This window comes from Phyllobates terribilis, unplaced genomic scaffold, assembly GCF_046119375.1.
Source record: "Phyllobates terribilis strain yellow unplaced genomic scaffold, ASM4611937v1 Scaffold_9__5_contigs__length_417890890, whole genome shotgun sequence".
In the NCBI taxonomy this organism is placed as follows: domain Eukaryota; kingdom Metazoa; phylum Chordata; class Amphibia; order Anura; family Dendrobatidae; genus Phyllobates; species Phyllobates terribilis.
Window position 1 is genome coordinate 410,256,353 of NW_027362769.1, and position 24,240 is coordinate 410,280,592.

Consider the following 24,240-nt stretch of genomic DNA (forward strand, 5'->3'; position numbering starts at 1 on the left):
TAAACATCACAAATCAGCAAATAACAGACATATTTATGTCCCTGTAATCGTAAAGACCCGCGCAACACATAAAAATGTAACCCATAAAAAATGTAATAAAAATGTAACGCTGAGGCCATGTTCACATACAGCTTAAATGCTGCATTTTTTCGACTGCTTTTTTCTGCAGTTGTCCACAAGACACAATAGCAATCTTCTCTGATTATTGCATGTTTTCTGCATTTCTTTTATGTGTTTTCCCCCTTATTTAATGTATTTTTGGTGCTGATGTGAAGCCAAATCTTAATCTTTAAATATTACACAAAAGCTTTGATTCTCTGGTCAAGAGGTCACATATAATCCTCACTGTCAGGGATCACCACACAGGGATGACACCGGGGAGATCACGTGATATCTCACTGTGCCGTCACACTGTCAGTATTTCGTCCGGAGTTGCAAGCACGCAATCCAGACTACTTGCTACGTGGATATCGGCAAGCAACCAGTGAGCGTATGGCATCACACCTCTGAGTTCCAAAGCATGGAATCCATGTTTACACCCTCCGTACCATCACTGTCAGCTTCACGATAGCCCTATTATTATTATTCTCTGCCACCTGCGGCCGAGTTTGAAATATAATACCGGCCTGGGCGGACGCCTGCGTTTTGGTAGCGTATATGGCTTCGGGGAAGGGAACGATTACAGGACAAAAGAAACAGAACTGTTAAATGTTATATTTAATCCAAAAGGGAGGCAGTGTTTAGGAAAAATATATACAAGGATGTTACAAAGGAGACATTAAAATACATAAGCAGTTACATAAAATAAACAGGATAAAAGAAGAAAAACTTACACTATACGATTGCTGAGATTATTCAATATAGGTGGAGGAGGGGCTCCCCAGTTTGATTATGCTATTATCGAACGCAACCCATTGCTTATAATCCTTATACCCCCTGGCAATGAGTGCTTCTGTACTGTCCATGAGTTCTCTTATACCTAAAGGGAGATTTACTCTCATGCCCCTTGTGGTGACATCATGCAGGCTGGTCTCCAGCCTGTACATTTTTATTAAAAACTCTAACTTCTGCGATAACTCGTCGCTCGTTGATCGCAGAAGCTTGCAAACCACGCCATTTTTTACCTTATGATTTTATCTTCAGTTAGAGACCACACACCGCATAGTTGCAGTCTGTTGTTCTGGTGTTTTTGTGCTACAGCTCTATGTAGTGTTTTTCAGCGGCAAAAAAACTATCCCTATCATTCCCTCGCTGATTTTATCTCTAATAATATGGGTCCTGTTATTGCCGGACGTATGGAACTTACAATATTTCATATTTCATATCGGAGTCGACGTGGCTATGGCTGGTGGCCGAGAATTGTTTGTGAGTGACTTTGAACTTAACAAACCATTTCCTCTTTCCTCCAAACTCTGGCCTGGGAGAAGGTGTCAATCTATCTCAGGTCTGTGTTAAGAGGAAATACATTTATATTTTAGTTGGCTTCTACCAGTTCTTGGCTGGCATTTGTTTGTGTAAGGCCTCTCTCATGACTGTGTTAATTGGGGCTTTTGTGCTGAGCAGAAAGGGAAGAATGGTCAATATCTGGGTCAGGGAAATATGGAATAACATTTTCAATATTCCTCAATACTTCCCTGACACTCACTGTTCGCCATCCTCATGGTGACTGCTCCTCTCATGGACACCACAGAAATGAGGAACATGGGGCTCCACACAACATGGAGAGGGGGTCACTTACTTACAAAAAAAGAGCATGGACCACACCTCCAAAAATTCATACATTGATCTAATGCCTCTCACCAAAAATATATATAACTGAACATGAGGTTCTTAGTGTAACATTGTGATCAGACTGTATGAAACCCACCGCCACGTCACGGAAAACCTCGTAGTGGGTCCTAACGTTGCCTGCCTAACAGAAGTGGTGCCGTGACACGCCAACCACTGCTGCAGCGACAGTGCCCCAGCAGGGCGGACGGCCTGATGCCTCACATCACCCATGCTGCAAGGCGGAGTCCCTGTGACTCCAGACCGCGCCGCCCCACAAGCACAAAACCACAGCAACAATAGCTGACACACTGTAACGACACCACATGATAGGAGCATTTCAACTCACCTTCCTCAAGCTCTCAAGTGAGAGCAAAAAAGGCTAGACCCACTGTGCAGTCCGCCGCTGGTGGTTGGCCCACGGCGCCACTTCCGTCAGGCAGGAAATGTTAGGACCCACTAAGAGGTTCACCATGACGTGTCGGTGGGCTTCATACAGTCTGATCAGAATGTTACACTAACAACCTCATGTTCAGTTTTTTACATTTTTGCCGAAAGGCATTAGATCAATGTATGATTTTGGAGGTGCGGTCCGTGCTCTCATTTCAGCTTATTGCGGGGTCACATACTTAGTTACTTGATGTATTGTGATGTCATTAATAAAATGGTAATTAGTGAAATGTTTTATCATTGTGTTTACCAGGTAATAGCGGTAATAGAGAAGAAACAAGAACTCCAAGGGTGAGAGCCGTCATATATCTATACATTCATCTATCTACCTATCAATCTATCTATTATCTATTATCCATCTGTTATCTATTATCTATCTATTATCTATCATCTATCTATTATCTATCTATTATCTATTATCTATCTATTATCTATCATCTATCTATTATCTATTATCTATCTATTATCTATCATCTATAAATTATCTACTATCTATTATCTCTCTATATCTACAGTTGAAACCAGAAGTTTACATACACTAAGATTACTATGCCTTTAAACATTTCTGGACGGCCCATATGATGATGTCATGTGTTTGGAAGCTTCTGAGTTAATTGGAGACACACCTGTGGATGTATTTTAATGCACACCTGACACACACTGCTTCTTTGTGTAGCATCATGGGAAAGTCTAAAGAAATCAGCCAAGATATCAGGAAGAGAATTGTGGACTTGCACAAGTCTGGCTCATCCTTGGGTACAATTTCAAGATACCTGAAGGTGCCTTGTTTATCTGTAGAAACAATTATACGCAAGTACAAACAAGATGGGAATGTCCAGCCATCATACCGCTCAGGAAGGAGACGGGTTCTGTGTCCCAGAGATGAACGTGCTTTGGTCCAACAAGTGTATATCAACCCAAGGACAAAAGCAAAAGACCTTGTGAAGATGATGGCGGAAGCTGGTAAGTTTGTGTCAATATCCAAAGTGAAACGAGTACTGTACCAACATGGGCTGAAAGGCCACTCTGCCATGAAGAAGCCATTACTCCAAAAGAAAAAAAAGCCAGATTAATGGTTGCAAATTCACAAAGGAACAAAGACCGTAATTTTTGGAGACATATCCTGTGGTCTGATGGAACTAAAATTTAACTTTTTGGGCATAATGACCATCGTTACCTTTGGAGGAAAAAGGGAGAAGTTTGGAAGACTAAGAACGCCATCCCAACTGTGAAACACGGGGGTGGCAGCATCATGTTGTTGGGTTGTTTTGCTGCAGGAGGGACTGGTGCACTTCACAAAATAGATGGCATCATGAGAAAAGAAGATTATGTGGCAATACTGTATCAACATCTCAAGACATCAACCAGGAAGGTAAAGCTTGGGCGGAAATGGGTCTTCCAAATGGACAATGACCCAAAGTAAACTGCCAAAATGGCAACAATGTGGCTTAAGGATAACAAAGTCCATGTTTTGGAGTGGCCGTCACAAAGCCCTGATCTCAATCCTATTGAAAATATATGGGTAAAGTTGAAAAGGCTGCGAGCAAGACAACCTACAAACCTGGATCAGGTACACCAGTTTTGTCAGGAGGAATCGGCCCAAATTCCCACCAACTATAGTGAGAAGCTTGTGGAAGGAGATCCCAAACGTGTGACCCAAGTCATTCAGTGTAAGGGCAATGGGACCAAATAATAATGAAATGGATGGAAACTTCTGACTTTGCAGAAAGTAATAAAAATGCCTTAAACCTTCTCTCTCTCTCATTATTCCGGCATTTGGCGAATATTAAACATTATGGTAAAATCCTAATTGTCCTAAAACGGGAAAGGTTTAGTCTGATTTCATGTCAGATATTAAGAAAAACCTGCAGATGTGTCTTTATATATAGTGGATGGAAACTTCTGGTTTCAACTGTATCTATCCATCCATCCAGGGCAAATTCCAGACTTATGCTAGATGATAATTTGTATTTCTGCTGGTTTTTCTGCACCTTATGGATGAGATCCAATCTGTTATTTCCTGCAGTGTGATCAGTGTATCCAGAGGATTCTGCAAATATTTGTGTTTTCCATTCATTGCCTTTAGTTTTCTCATGATTTGCGTCTGTTCTTCGCTTTTTACCTTCCTTCGAGATGTCTTCATTGAAGCATTGGAGCCAAATGGTGATGGTGGTTTTTTCTTTAAATGTTGTGCCCTTTTGATTCCATAACTCCCAGCAGGGCTGGACTGGGATTAGAAACCAGCAGGGCTGGACTGGGATTAGAAACCAGCAGGGCTGGACTGGGATTATAAACCAGCAGGGCTGGAATGGTTTAAGAAACCAGCAGGCCTGGACTGGTATTAGAAACCAGCAGGGCTGGACTGGGATTAGAAACCTGCAGGGCTGGACTGGGATTAGAAACCAGCAGGGCTGGACTGGGATTAGAAACCAGCAGGGCTGGACTGGGATTAGAAACCAGCAGGGCTGGACTGGGATTAGAAACCAACAGGGCTGGAATGGGCTTAGAAACCAGCAGGGCTGGACTGGGATTAGAAACCAGCAGGGCTGGACTGGGATTAGAAACCAGCAGGGCTGGACTGGGATTAGAAACCAGCAGGGCTGGACTGGGATTAGAAACCTGCAGGGCTGGACTGGGATTAGAAACCAGCAGGGCTGGACTGGGATTAGAAACCAGCAGGGCTGGACTGGGATTAGAAACCAGCAGGGCTGGACTGGGATTAGAAACCAGCAGGGCTGGACTGGGATTAGAAACCAGCAGGGCTGGACTGGGATTAGAAACCAGCAGGGCTGGACTGGGTTTAGAGACCAGCAGGGCTGGACTGGGATTAGAAACCAGCAGGGCTGGACTGGGATTAGAAACCAGCAGGGCTGGACTGGGATTAGAAACCAGCAGGGCTGGCACACAGACTCCACCAGCCCACATACTATATGCCACAATGTGTCACATCACAAAAAAAGCGATCCACAGTACACATGATGGCAAAATGCTGAGTTCTGCTTTCTGGACATGTTTCTTATAGAAAAGATATTTTAATCTAAGATGTATGTATATAAGACGTATGCACAGGGTCTGCAATAAATGTCATATATCTCTTGGTTCCAGAGGTCAGATATGCATCTATCTCAAGGATGGAGGTCCCTGACTCCCCACCTTCCCTGTCCGGCCTGATGAATTGCACTTAGTGGAAAGGTGTCAGCACAGGCGCTCTCCACTGAGTTTGATAGGAGCTCTGAAAAGAGCCAAGTGCAAATCACCTCCCGAGCAGTGGCACGTACACGCAGCGCAGCGCGACACACCACCCCAGAAGAGCCAAATACCAGAACGCAGCAAAAAATATCTCCCCATCAATGAAAACAAATACCTAGTGCAGCACTAAATACCTCCCCAGCAGCGCCAAACACACTGCGCAGCTCCATCACCTCCCTATCATTTACTGACAACTCCCTTCAGTCCGCAGTAATGGATCCCCTTCCTCACTGGCAGCAGTAATATACCCCCTTCATATCCCTCTACCACTATCTGTGGCACTTTGTCCCACTCCCCAAAAGCAGCAACAATGTACCCCCTCCGTACCGGCAGCAGCACTGTCATCTTTACCACCGGTTTCCCAGGGTTCACAGCACTGTATGTTACATGCACGCCGCTAGGTTCAGATAGGGGCGAGACAGGTTACATGAATTCTTTGGAATCCTGGGGGAACCGTTACTCAGGGCGACCATAGACCATTTGCTGCAGCTTCTCTCAGGCACACAGGGGTATTGACCCTCAGGCACAGACACATAGGTTGTTTCACTTGCTGACCAGACACACTTGACAAGAGTCTTCATAAACAGTAGAACAGTAGCATTTAATAAGAAGCCGCACAGACAGTGCAAGTTAAGTCTTATGAGCAACAGGCTCCAGTAACAAACAGTACAGTTTCCTTAGCAGCGCAGCAGTTCACAGTCTTCCAAGTAGTACAGGACAGCACAGATCTAATGCAAAGGCACATTAATGAACACAGCATTCCTTACAGCACAGTGAGATGGAGGAAGGGAGGGTTTGCTGAGGGAGATGATCCCTGTGACACCATTTCTTTCAGTCCTTATCTTTCTGCCTGACAGTACTCTGCACTGCTAGTTCAGGAACTCTACCTGACCTGTGCTTAACTTCAGGCTGTGTGCCCACGATGCAGAAATGCTGCATATTTTTTTTGCTTCTCGCTGGCAGGAAAAACACATGCGGATTTTCCATGCATTTTTCCCGCCAGGTAGAAGCGTTTGTCAAGCGTTTTTGCATGCATTTCTGCATGCGGGTTATCAAGCGCTTTTCCAAGCGATTTTAGCATCACTTGGAAAAGTGCTTGACAACTTGGTCACCCTTTATAAATCCATGCAACCGGCATATATAGTGTGACCAAGTAATAGTTAAAAAAAAAAGTATAAGAATGGTGAAAAATAAAAAATAAAGATTATACTTACCTTCCGATGGCCCCCGGTCTCCTTCTCCGCTCCGTCCGGTCTCCCCGGTGTCTCACGGTGGTGTGAAGGACCTGCGATGACATCATTGAGTCATGTCAGGTCCTCACACCATCGCGAGCCACCCAACACACCGGACGCATCGCTATGGAGACCGGGGGCCATCAGAAAGTAAGTATAATCTTTATTTTTTATTTTAAATTCTTTTTTTTACAGGTTCTATGGCAGAGGTCCCCAACCGCCGGTCCGCGGACCAGGACCGGGCCGTTGGGGTTTTTCAGCCGGTCCGCGGCGCCGCTGACCAGGGCCGGCGTCAGCACCCGGGCAAATGCCGGGGCTCTGAGCAGGCAGAGGGGCCCAGTAGCGGTCGCGCACCCCGCTGGGCTATGGGCGGAGGAGAGCGGTGTCAGCGCCCGCCCTTCTCCGCCGCTTGCTCAGGGCCCCGGCAGCCCGATACTTACCTCTCCCCGTGCCTCCGCAGATCAGCTGTCTTCCTGCTCTGCGCTCCCTGTGACGTCTCAGGTCAGAGGGCGCGGTGACGTCTTTACACCGCGCCCTCCCCTGAGCCGTCACAGGGAGCGCTGAGCGGGAAGAAACGACAACGCTGGAGTTCGGAGCCGAGCAGCGAGCGGCGGGCAGCAGGTAGCAGGTGAGGAGAAGGGAGGTGAGTATTTGATTTTTTTTTTTAATGTATGGAGGCATGGGGCAGTATAAAGAGGGGAGGGGGGGCATCCTGCTTGGGGCATTATAAAGAGGAGGGGTGACAGCCTGCATGGGGCATTATAAGGTGGGGACCAGCCTGCATGGGGCATTATAAAGAGGGGGGGATTCCTGCTTGGGGCATTATAATGAGGAGGGGTGACAGCCTGCATGGGGCATTATAAGGTGGGGACCAGCCTGCATGGGGCATTATAAGGTGGGGAACAGCCTGCACGGGGCATTATAAAGAGAGGGGGGGACATCCTGCATGGGGCAGTATAAAGAGGAGGGGTGACAGCCTGCATGGGGCAGTATAAAGAGGAGGGGTGACAGCCTGCATGGGGCAGTATAAAGAGGAGGGGTGACAGCCTGCATGGGGCAGTATAAAGAGGAGGGGTGACAGCCTGCATGGAGCATTATAAAGAGGAGGGGTGACAGCCTGCATGGGGCATTATAAAGAGGGGGGGTGACAGCCTGCATGGGGCAGTATAAAGAGGAGGGGTGACAGCCTGCATGGGGCAGTATAAAGAGGAGGGGTGACAGCCTGCATGGGGCATTATAAAGAGGGGGGGCAGCCTGTATGGGGCATTATGTGGGGGGTAACAGCCTGCATGGAGCATTAAAAGGGGGGGGGCTGTATGGGGCATTATGTGGGGGGGAACAGCCTGCATGGAGCATTATAAGGGGGGGGGGGGCAGCCTGTATGGGGCATTATGTGGGGGTAACAGCCTGCATGGAGCATTAAAAGGGAGGGGCCTGTATGGGGCATTATGTGGGGGGTAACAGCCTGCATGGAGCATTATAAGGGGGGGACAGCCTGTATGGGGCATTATGTGGGGGGTAACAGCCTGCATGCAGCATTATATGGGGACCGGTATCCTGTATGGAGCGTTATATGGGGGCCAGTATCCTGTATGGAGCGTTATATGGGGGCCAGTATTCTGTATGGAGCCTTATATGGGGGCCAGTATTCCGTATGGGGTCTTATATGGGGGCCAGTATTCCGTATGGGGCCTTATATGGGGGCCAGTATTCCGTATGGGGTCTTATATGGGGGCAAGTATTCCGTATGGGGCCTTATATGGGGGCAAGTATTCCGTATGGGGCCTTATATGGGGGCAAGTATTCCGTATGGGGCCTTATATGGGGGCCAGTATTCCGTATGAAGCGTTATATGGGGGCCAGTATTCCGTATGGGCGTTATATGGGGACCAGTATTCCGTATGGAGCCTTATATGGGGGCCACTATTCTGTGTGGAGCGATTCACCGGTTTCTGAGCTATTGTAGAATTTACAATAGATATCACTCATGAAGTGAAATCTTTGCATTGTACTATATATATATATTTCTCCGCCGTATCTCTGCATCATGAATCGTGGTATGTGTTAAAGGGGCCACTGAGACTCTTTCGCCCGGGGCCCAGAAAAACCTGGAGCCGGCCCTGCCGCTGACAGCTAGCTCCGCGGCCCTGCGCCTGGTCAGAACTCGCTCTGTGTGGATTTATAATGTTTTCTGCCATAGCCGTGACAGCTCGCAGCTCCCGGCAGAGAACATTATGCAGGACGGGGTGGGGCGTCGGGCGGGTCTTAGTGACGCAGCCCTCCACAGCACAGCATGGTACCTGTTGTACGTCACGGGGCGGGTCTTAGTGACGCGGCCCTCCTGCACAGCATGGTGTGTTCCTGACGGGGTGGGGCGGCAGGCTCTCCTCACTGACACGCCCCCGGCAGAACATGTTATGTGGGGCGTTCTGGGGCAGCAGACTGGCTTCAGTGACGCGGCTCCCGGTACCGGTGTTCAGTGTGTAGCGCTGCTAAGCAGCAGCGCTGTATACACTGACGCTCAATGTACAATGCTTCTACTTAGCAGCGCTGTACACCGAGGTCCCGCCAGCATCCTCCCCATACAGCTCCACCCCTCCATAACCCCACCCCCATATGACCAAAGCCCCGCCCCCACCCCCACCGGGCCGTGGAAAACTGGTCTTGCTTAAAGCCGGTCCCTGGTGCAAAAAAGGTTGGGGACCTCTGTTCTATGGTACCCGGGTCCGGAGGAGAGTCTCCTCTTCTCCAAACCCGGGTACCATCCGCACATTGAATCGCTTCATATCCGCATGTACAGATGTAGTGATGCGGATATCAAGTGTTTCAATGCAAGTCAATGGCGGCAATTAGGCTGTGTATCCGCAAAATTAATGGACATACTGCGTATTTTTCCGCAATGATAATCCGCAGAGGAAATTTCCGCAGCATGTGCACAGCACATGCAGATTATCATTGAGGACCATGGGGCACATATTACCAAGCATTTTTTAAGCGTTTTCGCTGCAGAAATTCTGCGGCAAAAACGCTTGAAAAACGCATAGTGGGCACACAGCCTTACTCCTGACTTGAATCCTTTTCACTTGCAGGGGCGCTTCTCTGTGAGATGAAGATCATATTCCACCTTTCTCTTCGGCTTCAACCAGACAGTAAACAACTTCCCCACAATCCCCTTGGGGTGCTGCTAAAACACTCCCCTTCTCCTGTGACTGTGTTAACCCCTCTAGTTGCTGGATGCTTCTGAAGCACAACACTTCCTGTCTCATGTGCTTGTGTTACTTCTAATAGTTGCTGGATGCTTTTAAAGCAACAGCACTACTTCTGCATGTCTCACTCTACAACAGCACTACTTCTGCATGTCACACTCTGCAACAGCACTACTTCTGCATGTCACACTCTACAACAGCACTACTTCTGCATGTCACACTCTGCAACAGCACTACTTCTGCATGTCACACTCTACAACAGCACTACTCCTGCATGTCACACTCTACAGCAGCACTACTTCTGCATGTCACACTCTACAGCAGCACTACTTCTGCATGTCACACTCTACAACAGCACTACTCCTGCATGTCACACTCTGCAACAGCACTACTTCTGCATGTCACACACTGCAACAGCACTACTTCTGCATGTCACACTCTACAACAGCACTACTTCTGCATGTCACACTCTACAACAGCACTACTTCTGCATGTCACACTCTACAACAGCACTACTTCTGCATGTCACACTCTACAACAGCACTACTTCTGCATGTCACACTCTACAACAGCTCTACTCCTGCATGTCACACTCTGTAACAGCACTACTCCTGCATGTCACACTCTGCAACAGCACTACTTCTGCATGTCACACACTGCAACAGCACTACTTCTGCATGTCACACTCTACAACAGCACTACTTCTGCATGTCACACTCTACAACAGCACTACTTCTGCATGTCACACTCTACAACAGCACTACTTCTGCATGTCACACTCTACAACAGCACTACTTCTGCATGTCACATGTACCCCCTCTTCCCACCTCTCCACCATTAGCAGCAGAACTGTGCCCTTTCCTATATCTCCCCCACTCCTAGCAGTGTTCTTCCACAATCCACACTGAGGACTAAAGCTTTGAGGCCTCTCAGCTCTCCTGGAGCTGATACTGGAGGTGTAGGGACAGCTATCCAGGCTGCCTCCTCCTCTGCTGTTCTCCACAGGGTAAAGGACCTTTGGTCGTGTGACTATGATGGCACATTGGTCCTTCTCATCTTCTAACATTGCAAACAGTGTTGATAATGAATGCTGTGTTGATAATGAAGTTGATAATGAATTGGACATTTGACCACACAGATTTGGTAATTACCTATGACTTCTTTATGTTTCAGGACCTCGGGATTGTTGGGATTTTCTCTCGATCTTCTAACACTGATTACTCCTGGATAGAGACGGAGCTCAAGTCTCCAGATATGATTCCGATGGTCTCCAAGGTCAGACCTTTTTATATATCCAATAATCAATCTGGGAAGTTTTATGAAGAACTAGGACTCTGCTCCTTCGGGATCCTGTATCACACCAAGAACAGAGGCAGAGTGAATGTGACCGACGTGACGGACTCCCTGTACGACGAGGAGCTGGAGGCCATGAGCGTTATTCTCGGTAATTGGCGCAGCGACGAGTACTGGGGGAAGTAATCATACGGTGACATCTGGTAGATACTGAGGGCTCACAATATCCCACATCTCTTGTTCTCAGGGAGGGAAAATGTGATTGTGGTGATCGATGATCTGAAAAACAGCAGCTTAGACGAAAAGCAAAGGCTCCTAACATCTCAGCCCAGCATTGATAGATACGCCTTCGATCTGCTGCTCTTCAGCGAGCAAGAGAAGAAAGATGGTGAACATGTGATAAGACTAAGAGAAGCGATTAGATCACTGGCTGCTGGGAAGAAGACAGCAGGTATGGGTATGTATATAGATACATATGACTTGCCCAGGGGGATATGGGGGAAACTCGGTGCCCGGGCCTTGACCTTCTTGGGATGTCATGGCAGTCAGCTCCCGGGCCCGTACCCTGGGGTCACTCTTTAAAGGGGTTGTTGCTTGAAGGGATGATAAACGGTTTTGTCTCGTGACGCCACCTGTGGTTCCCAGTAATGGGTACCGGCGTTGCTGCAGACCTCTGGGGCAGATGTTAGGGCAGCTGAGTTGGTGCGGCTCCCCACAGGCAGAGCACAGCTCCAGGGCAGTGTAGGTCCACATGGTGGTGCTGGGCGTTGTAGTGCAGGAGCGATAGCTTGGTAGAAATAACTGACAGATACAGTGGGGTGCAGTCATCCGAGTTTACTCACAGTTATTCAGGTTCCTCAGGTAGCACTATACAGCTGACAGTCTCCCACGTCGCGCTGCGTTCACCAGGCAGGGGTTCAGCACTCCCTCAAATATCTCAAGAGCACTTAACGGGAACCCTCTCTGTATGTTCCTTTCTTAGCCAACTTCCCGCACTGGGTCTCTCCCTCCTGCCCTGCGCCTCGCCACACAAAGTCCCGATCTGGTACCTTGAGATCCCTCTGGGCAACTTGGAGTTCCCGGACCTTGCTTGGTGTCCTTCTCGGCGGCTTAGGTGCGGATGTGGCAACTGCACCTTGAAAGTGCAGAAGCCTCCGGTTTTCTAGCTGAGACTTAAAGTCCCTTCTTGCGGCCTGATCCCTCTGACACCTGGCAGATTCGGGCGTACGGGTGCAGTCCTGCACTCACCGTACCCCCTGGGATCCCTTCTGTTACTCGAGCCTTCCTCCCTTGCTCCCACTCCTCTCTCAGTCTTGGGCATGACAGGCCGAGCCTGCCTCCCGAGCAGAGCTCCTGCAGAGCCTCTGCTCCCTTCACTTCTCCTCTTCTGACTCACTCTTAGTACTCCCTAAAAGATGGCTTCCCATATATATATATATATATATATATATATATATATATATACATATATATATATATCCTCAAGTGCTCCCCTTTTCTGCATCCTCAACCCACACCCACTACTTGGTTCCCCCTCGGTTTTTGTTCCCCCCACTCCAGTCAGGGACTGTGTAGTGTTGAGTGCAGGTGTTTGGGGTCTCGGGCAGTACTCCATCCTTACCCGAGAGTGAGACACCACACCTCTGGGTGAGGTGCAGTACCTCTGTGGCGACTGAACCCTCAGGGGCGCCACACATATATGTGTGTATATCAATATATATATTTGCGTATGTGTTCGTGAATGTGTATGCATGTCAGTAGGGCAGGAGCGAGGTTTTCATGGGATGAAAGAGTCTCTGTGGCCCCTTTAATACATACCATGATTCATGATGCACAGATACCGCAGAGAAATATATATATAGTACAATGCAAAGATTTCACTTCTTCCATTACATGAGCGATATCTATTGTAAATTCTACAATATCTCAGAAACCGGCGAATCCTCACAGCGCACAGTGCAGACCGAACAGTATAGTCCTCCATACAGTATTATGGGCCCCATATATTGCTCCATACAGAATATTGACCCCACATAGTCCTCCATACAGTATAATGGGCCCCACATAGTCTTCCATATTATAATGGCCCCACATAGTCCTCCATACAGTATAATGGCCCCACATAGTCCTCTATACAGTATAATGGCCCCACATAGTCCTCCATACAGTATAATGGGCCCCACATAGTCTTCCATACAGTATAATGGTCCCACATAGTCCTCCATACAGTATAATGGGCCCCATATAGTCCTCCATACAGTATAATGGCCCCACATAGCCCTCCATACAGTATTACGGGCCCCACATAGTCTTCCATACAGTATTATGGGCCCAACATAGTCCTCCATACAGTATAATGCCCCACATAGTCCTCCATTCTGTATAATGGCCTCACATAGTCCTCCATACAGTATAATCGCCCCACATCATCCTCCATACAGTATAATGACCCCACATAGTCCTCCATACAGTATAATGGGCCCCACATAGTGCTCCATACAGTATAATCGCCCCACATCATCCTCCATACAGTATAATGACCCCACATAGTCCTCCATACAGTATAATGGGCCCCACATAGTCTTCCATACAGTATAATCACCCCACATCATCCTCCATACAGTATAATGACCCCACATAGTCCTCATACAGTATAATGGGCCCCACATAGTGCTCCATACAGTACAATGGCCCCACATAGTCCACCATGCAGTATTATGAGCGTCACTTAGTCCTCCATACAGCATTATGGGCACCACATATTCCTCCATACAGTATTATGGACACCACATAGTCCTCCATACAGTATTATAGGCACTGCATAGTCTTCCATACAGTATAATGGGCCCCACATAGTCCTCCATACAGTATAATGGCCCCACATAGTCCTCCATACAGTATTATGGGCTCCACATAGTCTTCCATACAGTATAATGGACCCCACATAGCCCTCCATACAGAATAATGGGCACCACATAGTCCTCCATACAGTATTATGGGCCCCACATAGTCCTCCATACAGTATAATGGGCCCCACATAGTCCTCCATACAGTATTATGGGCCCAACATAGTCCTCCATACAGAATAATGGGCCCTACATAGTCCTCCATACAGTATAATGATCCCATATAATGCTCCCTACAGAATAATGGACCCCATATAATGCTCCCTACAGAATAATGGACCCCATATAATGCTCCATACAGAATAATGGGCCCCATATGGAGGGATATTCAGTGATGTAACTTCTATTTCGTGTGCCCCAATACAATAACTCTTTCAAAGCTCCCATTTGTCATGGGCTATTAACAGTATTGTAAGTATCATCCAGGTAAAATGGACCTTTAGCTTCTCCTAGACTCCATGGTCCCCGGTGCAACTCCTCCCCAGCACCCACGAAAGTTTTCCCCCCCAGGGGACATTTCACCTATCAACTACCCAGAACCAATGTAAGAACGGCTCATGTTCAGTTCATGTGACCATGGTGGATGACAATGATCTTCTATATCACGGACTCCGACCAACATACTGTAATAGGGAACCGGGGCGTCTGTTACAGAGGGAACCGAGGCGCCTGTTACAGAGAGAAGCGGGGCGCCTGTTACAGAGGGAAGCGGGGTGCCTGTTACAGAGGGAACCGGGGCGTCTGTTACAGAGGGAACCGGGGCGTCTGTTACAGAGGGAACCGGGGCGCCTGTTACAGAGGGAACCGGGGCGTCTGTTACAGAGGGAACCGGGGCGTCTGTTACAGAGGGAACCGGGGCGCCTGTTACAGAGGGAAGCGTGGCACCTGTTACAGAGGGAACCGGGGCGCCTGTTACAGAGGGAACCGGGGTGCCTGTTACAGAGGGAAGCGGGGCGCCTGTTACAGAGGGAACCGGGGCGTCTGTTACAGAGGGAACCAGGGCGCCTGTTACAGAGGGAACCGGGGCGTCTGTTACAGAGGGAAGCGTGGCGCCTGTTACAGAGGGAACCGGGGCGCCTGTTACAGAGGGAACCGGGGCGCCTGTTACAGAGGGAAGCGGGGCGCCTGTTACAGAGGGAACCGGGGCGTCTGTTACAGAGGGAACCGGGGCGCCTGTTACAGGGGGAACCGGGGCGTCTGTTACAGAGGGAACCGGGGCGCCTGTTACAGAGGGAACTGGGGCGCCTGTTACAGAGGGAAGCGTGGCGCCTGTTACAGAGGGAACCGGGGCGCCTGTTACAGAGGGAAGCGTGGCGCCTGTTACAGAGGGAACCGGGGCGTCTGTTACAGAGGGAACCGGGGCGTCTGTTACAGAGGGATCCGGGGCGCCTGTTACAGAGGGAACCGGGGCGTCTGTTACAGAGGGAACCGGGGCGTCTGTTACAGAGGGATCCGGGGCGCCTGTTACGGGCTCATTCCCTATCCCAAAACTTTTTCCCATTTACTGCAGTATAAATAATGAGGCACATGCATGGTAGAGGCCGCCATATATCCACGACCCCCCCATGTCTATATCCCATCGGATTATTCACTACATGTTTCCACGACATGAATCTCGGAGCGCGTGGTCAGTATACGTCAGAGGAGGCTCCTCGTCTGCGTCACACTCCTCTCTCATGTTTTCTGTGTTGTACAGGACCAAGCAATTCAAGTAAAAATCAGCCTGAAATTCAGGGAGAAATCACCGGCAATCAAGACGATCGAAATAAAGCTGACGAGGCAAAGTCATAAGATAATTACCATTAGGAAAGGATACCCCAACCCAAAGGATGCCTAAAGTATATATTCACTGACCTTATATCCTGATGGACAAGATCTGGATCTGATTAATAGTTATTGTACAAAGAAAAAAAAAGAATGAAAAGAAAATATCAAAACTTTATATATTATTGACCAATGATTGAGAACAGAAATTGGACAAAATGTAAAACAAAGAAACTCACAACTGTAACAGAACATAAACTAACAGAATACAACACAGCTACACACAAAGCAACAAATGTAACGATCCACAGAAAGCAACAAAGTATAACACAATAGACATAAACCAACAGAACACAGCACAAGATAATGCACAAAAACGCACAAATATAATATAATGTAACGCGCAGAAACCATCAAAATACAACACAATATATATAAACCAACAGAATAAACATAAACCATTAAAACATAATACAATATCATGCACACAAATATAACACAATGCACATAAAGCAGAAAACACAACATAATATAATGCATAAAGAGCAGCAAAGCCCAATATAATGCCAACAAAGCAATAAAACACAACACAATGTACATCAACCAACAAGACACAAGGTACAGTCAGAAGAAAACAACAAAACCTGACATGCATCGGCACATACATCATCCACTTCTCAGTCATTGCAATGGACACAAGCAAATAAAATATAACAAAACAAAGTGCAACAAAATACACACAAACCACAATGCACAAAAACCAACATAACCAACAAAAGCGTTTTTATGTCTTCAGTACATTTTTGAATTGAAAAGTGAGAATGACAAAAAACAGATAAAAAATAATGAGTTATACCTCAGATATTATTCTGGACCCAGAGGAAAACCATTGGACAATTGAAAACCTCTTTATCCGGTGTCTGGGACAGTCCCTGAAGCAGTACGGCTATCCTCACAGCACTCTGCCTCTTTACCCCGTGTCTGGGACAGTCCTTGAAGCAGTACGGCTATCCTCACAACACTCTGCCTCTTTATCCGGTGTCTGGGACAGTCCCTGAAGCAGTACGGCTATCCTCACAGCACTCTGCCTCTTTACCCCGTGTCTGGGACAGTCCTTGAAGCAGTACGGCTATCCTCACAACACTCTGCCTCTTTATCCGGTGTCTGGGACAGTCCCTGAAGCAGTACGGCTATCCTCACAGCACTCTGCCTCTTTACCTGGTGTCTGGGACAGTCCCTGAAGCAGTACGGCTATCCTCACAGCACTCTGCCTCTTTACCCGGTGTCTGGGACAGTCCCTGAAGCAGTACGGCTATCCTCACAGCACTCTGCCTCATTATCCGGTGTCTGGGACAGTCCCTGAAGCAGTACGGCTATCCTCACAGCACTCTGCCTCTTTACCCGGTGTCTGGGACAGTCCCTGAAGCAGTACGGCTATCCTCACAGCACTCTGCCTCTTTACCCGGTGTCTGGGACAGTCCCTGAAGCAGTACGGCTATCCTCACAGCACTCTGCCTCTTTACCCGGTGTCTGGGACAGTCCCTGAAGCAGTACGGCTATCCTCACAGCACTCTGCCTCATTATCCGGTGTCTGGGACAGTCCCTGAAGCAGTACGGCTATCCTCACAGCACTCTGCCTCTTTACCCGGTGTCTGGGACAGTCCCTGAAGCAGTACGGCTATCCTCACAGCACTCTGCCTCTTTACCCGGTGTCTGGGACAGTCCCTGAAGCAGTACGGCTATCCTCACAGCACTCTGTCCTACACATAATCTAATGAGGATGGATCGGGTCGGAGTCTTCATTAAGAAAAACGAGGAATACATTGGAATCAGTTTTGTGACAATTTATCCAACAAACAATGTAAGACGTCTTCTGAGGATTCACACGGGTCCAATGATTTCTTCCTGGTGGTCTCACCATTAATTGTAACATTATATGGTTCCACCATTTCTGTAGATGCTCAGGTCTCTTCATATAATCCGGATTGTCTATGAAGATGTGAACATGGACACATGAGAGCTGCCTGTATTTTTTTCCTCTTTGGGTTAAGGTTTTGAGAGGCTCCTCTCTCCTCCCTCTTCCCTTCATTGTTCTCCTCTCTTCTCTTGTCCTCTGATCACTTTGCATGGTTTTCTTTTAACCCTTTTTCTCTTCTTTCTTACCCCTGCTCTCTCCTTTCACTAGTTTTCACTCTTCCCTTTCTTTTACCTCCCCTTCTCTCTATTGTTTTATCCTTTCTTTTCCTATTTTTAGTTTCCCTTGTCCCTGTTTTTATTTCTTGTTCTCTCCTTTTTCCCCCTTAGTTCTCTCTCTTTTCTTCTATTTTCCGTCCCTTCCCATCACTTGTTCTTCCTTACATTTCCCTCCATACCTTCCTGTCTTACTTTTTTCGCTTCCCTTTTTCTACCCTTTTTCTTTTATCTCCCTTCCTTCTCTCGTTCTTCCCCTTATCTTCTCTGGTTCTCCGGCTTCTCTTCTTTTTCTCCTCTCCCTTTCCTTGTTCTCATATTTTTCATTCCCAACAATCTTGTGTTTCCTTTTTTTCTTGATCTCCTACTTTCTACCCCTCACGTGTTCTCCCCTTTCTTTACCCTTTTCCCCTTCTTTTCCTCGTTCTGTCTTTTCCTTTATCTGCTTCGCCCCTTTTCTTCCATTATTTGTTCCCTTCCTTTATTCTTCCCAAACTTTTCCTTTCCCTTCCTTCTTGTGTTTTTTTCCCTTTCCTTCTTTTAACACCTTCCTTTCTTTAGTTTCCTTCTTCTGGTTTCCTTTTTTCCTTCCCTTATTCTTCCCATACTTTTCCTTTCCCTTCCTTCTTGTGTTTTTTTCCCTTTCCTTCTTTTAACACCTTCCTTTCTTTAGTTTCCTTCTTCTGGTTTCCTTTTTTCCTTCCCTTATTCTTCCCATACTTTTCCTTTCCCTTCCTTCCTGTGTTTTTTTGTCCTTTCCTTCTTTTAACACCTTCCTTTCTTTAGTTTCCTCCTTCTGCTTTCCTTTTTTCCTTCCCTTGTTCTCCCTCTCATTCACCAGCCTGATGATTATTATTAGGGCACTTGGTCTCTTTATTTTGCCCGCACCGTGCACAATCAGACGCTCTTCCATTTCCTCAGTCCAGGCCACTAGATGATGTTGTCTTTCATTGAGTAGAAGTTATCAATATCTTACAAAATAAAAATCATTTTGATACAAACGAGCATCTTGTAATCGTCTTCATACATAAGGAACAATGGTGGAAAATGATTCTATGGGGAAAATGAGTGGATGGTGGAGCTGTTAAAGGAAAATTATGATATAAAGATGTACGGGACTGTCTCATTAGCTTTCACATTCATTGTATAGATCATATATTTACCATTTACTTGCACCCGGAGCAGAGTTCTGACATTTACTTACACCGCCGCCTGGTGACACAAGTGGTTAGTAATGTGCACATTAGCTTCATGAGCTAAGTGCTTGTGGACACACATGCTCAGTCACCTCCACCTAATGAGCCAAATGTTGGTGGACACACATGCTCAGTCACCTCTACCTAACCAGCTGAGTGCTGCAGGACACACATGCCCAATCCCTTTTCAACTAATGAACTTAGACTTGGAGGTCACACACGCTTCGCGACCTCCACCTAACTGGCCGAGTGCTGATGGACACACACACTCAATCACCTCTACCTAATGAGTTACATGCTGATAGACGCACATGCTCAGTCACCTCCACCTAATGAACTGAGTGCTGGTGGACACACACACTCAATCACCTCCACCTAATGAGATGAGTGCAGATGGACACTCACACTCAGATACCTTCACCTAATGAGCCAAGTGCTGGTGGACACACATGTTCAATTATCTCCACCTAATGAGCCGAGTACTGGTAGACACCCACACTCAGACAGATAGCTCCACCTAATGAGCCAAATGCTGGTGGACATACACGCTCAATCATCTCCACCTAATGAGCCAAGTGCTGGTGGACACACACGTTCAGTCACCACCACTTAATGAGCTGAGTTCTAGTGGACACACATGCTCAGTGACCTTCACCTAGTGAGCCAAGATCTGGTGGAATCACATGCTCAGTTACCTCCACCTAATGAACTGAGTGCTGAAGGACACACATGTTCAGTTACTTCCAACTAAGCGAATCTGAACTGTAAGTTCGGGGTTAGTACCGGACACCTAGTGTCTGGTGCCAAAATGCAAACATGGACTTTTTTCCTGAAGTCCGGTAAACTGGGTTTGGTGGCAAATAAAGTTGTTGAAAGGCTGCAGAGCAGCCAAACAACAAGCTTTTAGGCTGTGGGCACTTCTGGAGCCATCACAGCCATGCCAAGTATTGGCATGGCTGTGATAGGCCAGTGCAACACGTGACCCGGCCTGTATAAATGCCGGATCACGGGTTGTGCCGCCATTTTAGTCAAGGCCTGGTGCAGAGTGCCCTAACAGCATAGTGCACAGTGCCCTAACAGCCTGATGTAAAGTGCCCTAAGAGCCTGGTATATAGTTTCATAACAGCCTGGTGTAGAGTGACCTAACAGCCTGGTGTAGAATGCTCTGAGAGCCTGGTGTAGAGTGACCTAACAGCCTGGTGTAGAGTGACCTAACAGCCTGGTGTAGAGTGACCTAACAGCCTGGTGTAGAATGCTCTGAGAGCCTGGTGTAGAGTGACCTAACAGCCTGGTGTAGAGTGCCATAACTGCCTGGTGTAGAGTGCTCTAAGTGCCTTTTGTAAAGTGCCATAACAGCCTGGTGTAGAGTGCCCTAACAGCATAGTGCACAGTGCCTTAACAGCCTTGTGCACAGTGCCCTAATAGCCTGGTGTAAAATGCCCTAAGAGCCTGGTGTAGAGTGTTGTAACAGCCTGGTGTAGAGCTTCCTAACAGCCTGATGTAGAGTGCCATAACAGACTGGTGTAGAGTGCCCTAACAGCCGGGTGAAGAGTGACCTAACAGCCTGGTGTAAAATGCCCTAAGAGCCTGGTGTAGAGAGCTATAACAGTCTGCTGTAGAGTGTCCTAACAGCCTGGTGCAGGGTACCCTAACAGTCTCATGTAGAGTGACCTAACAGGCTGGTGTAGAGTGCTCTAAGAGCCTGTTGTAGCATGCCATAACAGCCTGGTGTAGAGAGCCATAACAGCCTGGTGTAGAGAGCCATAACAGCCTGGTGTAGAGAGCCATAACAGCCTGGTGTAGAGTGACCTAACAGCCTGGTGTAGAGTGCCATACCAGCCTAGTGTAGAGAGCCATAACAGCCTGGTGTAGAGTGCCCTAACAGCCTGGCACAGAGTGACCTAACAGCATAGTGCACAGTGCCCTAACAGCCTGGTGTAAAGTGCCCTAAGAGCCTGGTGTAGAGTGTCGTAACAGTCTGGTGTAGAGTGCCCTAACAGCCTGATGTAGAGTGCCATAAAAGCCTGGTGTAGAGTGACCTAACAGCCTGGTGTAGAGTGCCATAACAGCATGGTGTAGAGTGCTCTAAAAGCATTTTGTAGAGTGCCCTAACAGCCTGGTGTAGAGTGCCCTAACAGCATAGTGCACAGTGCCCTAACAGCCTGGTGTAAAGTGCCCTAAGAGCCTGGTGTAGAGTGTCGTAACAGTCTGGTGTAGAGTGTCGTAACAGCCTGATGTAGAGTGCCCTAACAGCCTGGTGTAGAGTGACCTAACAGCCTGGTGTAAAATGCTCTAAGAGCCTGTTGTAGAGTGCCATAACAGCCTGGTGTAGAGTGCCCTAACAGCCTGGTACAGAGTGACCTAACAGCATGGTGTAGAGTGCTCTAAGAGCCTTTTGTAGAGTGCCATAACAGCCTGGTGTAGAGTGCCCTAACAGCCTTGTGCAGAGTGAACTAACAGCCTGGTGTAAAATGCCCTAACAGCCTGGTGTAGAGTGTCGTAACAGCCTGGTGTAGAGTGACCTAACAGCCTGGTGTAGAGTGCCATACCAGCCTGGTGTAGAGTGCCCTAACAGCCTGGTGTAGAGTGCCATAACAGCCTGGTGTAGAGTGCCCTAACAGCCTGGTGTAGAGATACCTAACAGCCTGGTGTAGAGTGCCCTAACAGCCTGGTGTAGAGTGCCATAACAGCCTGGTGTAGAGTGCCCTAACAGCCTGGTGTAGAGTGCCCTAACAGCCTTGTGCAGAGTGAACTAACAGCCTGGTGTAAAATGCCCTAAGAGCCTGGTGTAGTGTGTCGTAACAGCCTGGTGTAGAGAGCCATAACAGCCTGGTGTAGAGTGACCTAACAGCCTGGTGTAGAGAGCCATAACAGCCTGGTGTAGAGTGACCTAACAGCCTGGTGTAGAGTGCCATACCAGCCTGGTGTAGAGAGCCATAACAGCCTGGTGTAGAGAGCCATAACAGCCTGGTGTAGAGTGACCTAACAGCCTGGTGTAGAGTGCCATACCAGCCTGGTGTAGAGAGCCATAACAGCCTGGTGTAGAGTGCCATAACAGCCTGGTGTAGAGTGCCCTAACAGCCTGGCACAGAGTGACCTAACAGCATGGTGTAGAGTGCTCTAAAAGCCTTTTGTAGAGTGCCATAACAGCCTGGTGAAGACTGCCCTAACAGCCTAGTGTAGAGTGCCTTGACAGACTAGTGCAGAGTACCATAAAAGTGTAATAATCTGCTGAGCACTTTCTCTTCTCTACTGTGCACTTTTTGTGGTGGAAGAAATGAGAAGAGCATCAAATAAGTGATGTGGAAGTGGCGGTGGTACTGCTGGTGGGGGTGGTGTAGCTGCTGCAGGGAAAGAATGTGGTCATTCTGTGCCTCACACGTGCCCAAATGAAACACCCAAATTTTGTGAGCCCGAATGAATGAACGGTGAGGTCAGAACATGTTGAGGCAGTTTTAGATTGGAATGGCTGAGAGTGGCTCCAGTTCACATTATCTTACACCCAGTCCCCAAAACGTGCAGAGTTGGCACCTGCGGCGCATGGGCATCTGGCTTCCACCTCACCCCCTTGAAAATCAACCAAGCAGTCTGAGTCATGCAGCAGTCTCTTCTGATTTTTGATGACTGGCTGTGGTTTTGTGGCCCATCCACCTGGCTCTGCCCCACAAGCGGAAGAGACTAAGTGCACTGATGCCCAACCACTTGTTCAGTTGCAGAATGAGTACATGGGAAGGGTAGTGTACATGGTCAGTGGACCACCACAGCACATCTCTGATGATGACGAAACACAGGTACCAACTGCTGAGTCTTTCTGCAGTGTGCAGACCGGTAAGGAGGGCATATGTGAGGCTTGGATGGAAGGTGATGCGGGGGATGATGAGGTCCTTGACCCCACATAGAGCAGAGGCCATCCTAGTGATGTGCGCAGTTCAGAGGAAGAGGAGGTAGTCACCGTGCCCCAGCAGCACAGCAAAAGAGGGAGCAGGGTGCAAAACCACAGCGGCCGGCCCCTAGCCAGTACGTCGGCTGCTACTGCCCACTGCGCCTACGAACTGAGCACACTGTAGCCATCAATTTGCTGACAACAAGAAAAGAGTGGTTTGCACGCTGTGCCGTCAATGCCTGAAGCGAGGCATAAATGTTCTGAACCTGACCACAACCTGCATGACGAGGCATCTGAATTCAAAGCTCGATCTGCAGTGGAGTGCACACCTGAAAAGCCAGGAAAGATCTGAGGATCCTCCTTCACCAGAAGGCTCCTTCTTCTGCGGTCTCTGTGTCTTCCTCCCATTCACGCTCAACAGGGCCACCTGGCTCACTGCAAAGAGAAGATGTGACAGTACCACCACCAGTAGTGTCACCGAGTATCTCTACACTGTCCCATGGCACATTCAGCTGTCCATCTCCCAAACATTGGAGAGAAAGAGGAAATACCCCCTTTCCCACCCACGAGCCCTGGTCCTGAATGACAGTATTTCAAAATTACTGGCGTTTCAAATGCTGCCATTCCAGCTGGTAGAGATGGAGTGTTTTAAAAAATTGATGATGGTGGCTGTCCCACAGTACATGGTTCCCTGCCGCCACTACTTTTCCAGGAGAGTCTTCGCTACCTTGCACACACATGTTGTGGACAGTATGTGGTGTGCACTTAACAACTCCATCAGTGGCAAGGTCCACATAACCACCGAAACATGAACCAGTAAGCAAAACTAGAGATGTTATAACTCCTTAACTGCCCACTGGGTAAATGTAGTGGCGGCTGGGACAGAGGCGGAAGGTGTTCTAGCGCATGTCCTAACACAACCAAGGATTGCTAGACGTTTCTCTGTCCATGTTGTCTCCTCCTACTCCCTTTCCTCCATCGCCAGGTGGAAATGACACCAGGCTGTTTGGGGGGAAGATTCCACACCGCACAGGAGCTGTGGATGGGGATCAAACGGCAGACAGATGTGTGGTTGGTGCCACTGAACCTCAATCTCTGAAATCT

General features: G+C 48.0%; 1 protein-coding gene across 3 annotated transcripts in view; it reads left to right on the plus strand.

Moving 5' to 3' along the window:
* The window catches only part of LOC141162662 (uncharacterized), an 83,563-nt gene extending 64,505 nt beyond the window's left edge, over positions 1 to 19,058 (plus strand). The window contains exons 7-10 of one of the 3 annotated variants that reach the window (XM_073648998.1): positions 2,471 to 2,508; positions 11,078 to 11,348; positions 11,445 to 11,654; positions 15,800 to 19,058. In XM_073648998.1, coding sequence (XP_073505099.1) covers positions 2,471 to 2,508; positions 11,078 to 11,348; positions 11,445 to 11,654; positions 15,800 to 15,894 — 614 coding nt within the window. In that variant the 3' untranslated portion in view covers positions 15,895 to 19,058. Of the gene's footprint in view, positions 1 to 2,470; positions 2,509 to 2,732; positions 3,927 to 11,077; positions 11,349 to 11,444; positions 11,655 to 15,799 lie in introns of those variants that run through there. The other 2 variants (XM_073648999.1, XM_073649000.1) reach the window with 2 other exon arrangements.
* Positions 19,059 to 24,240: the final 5,182 nt, after the last annotated feature.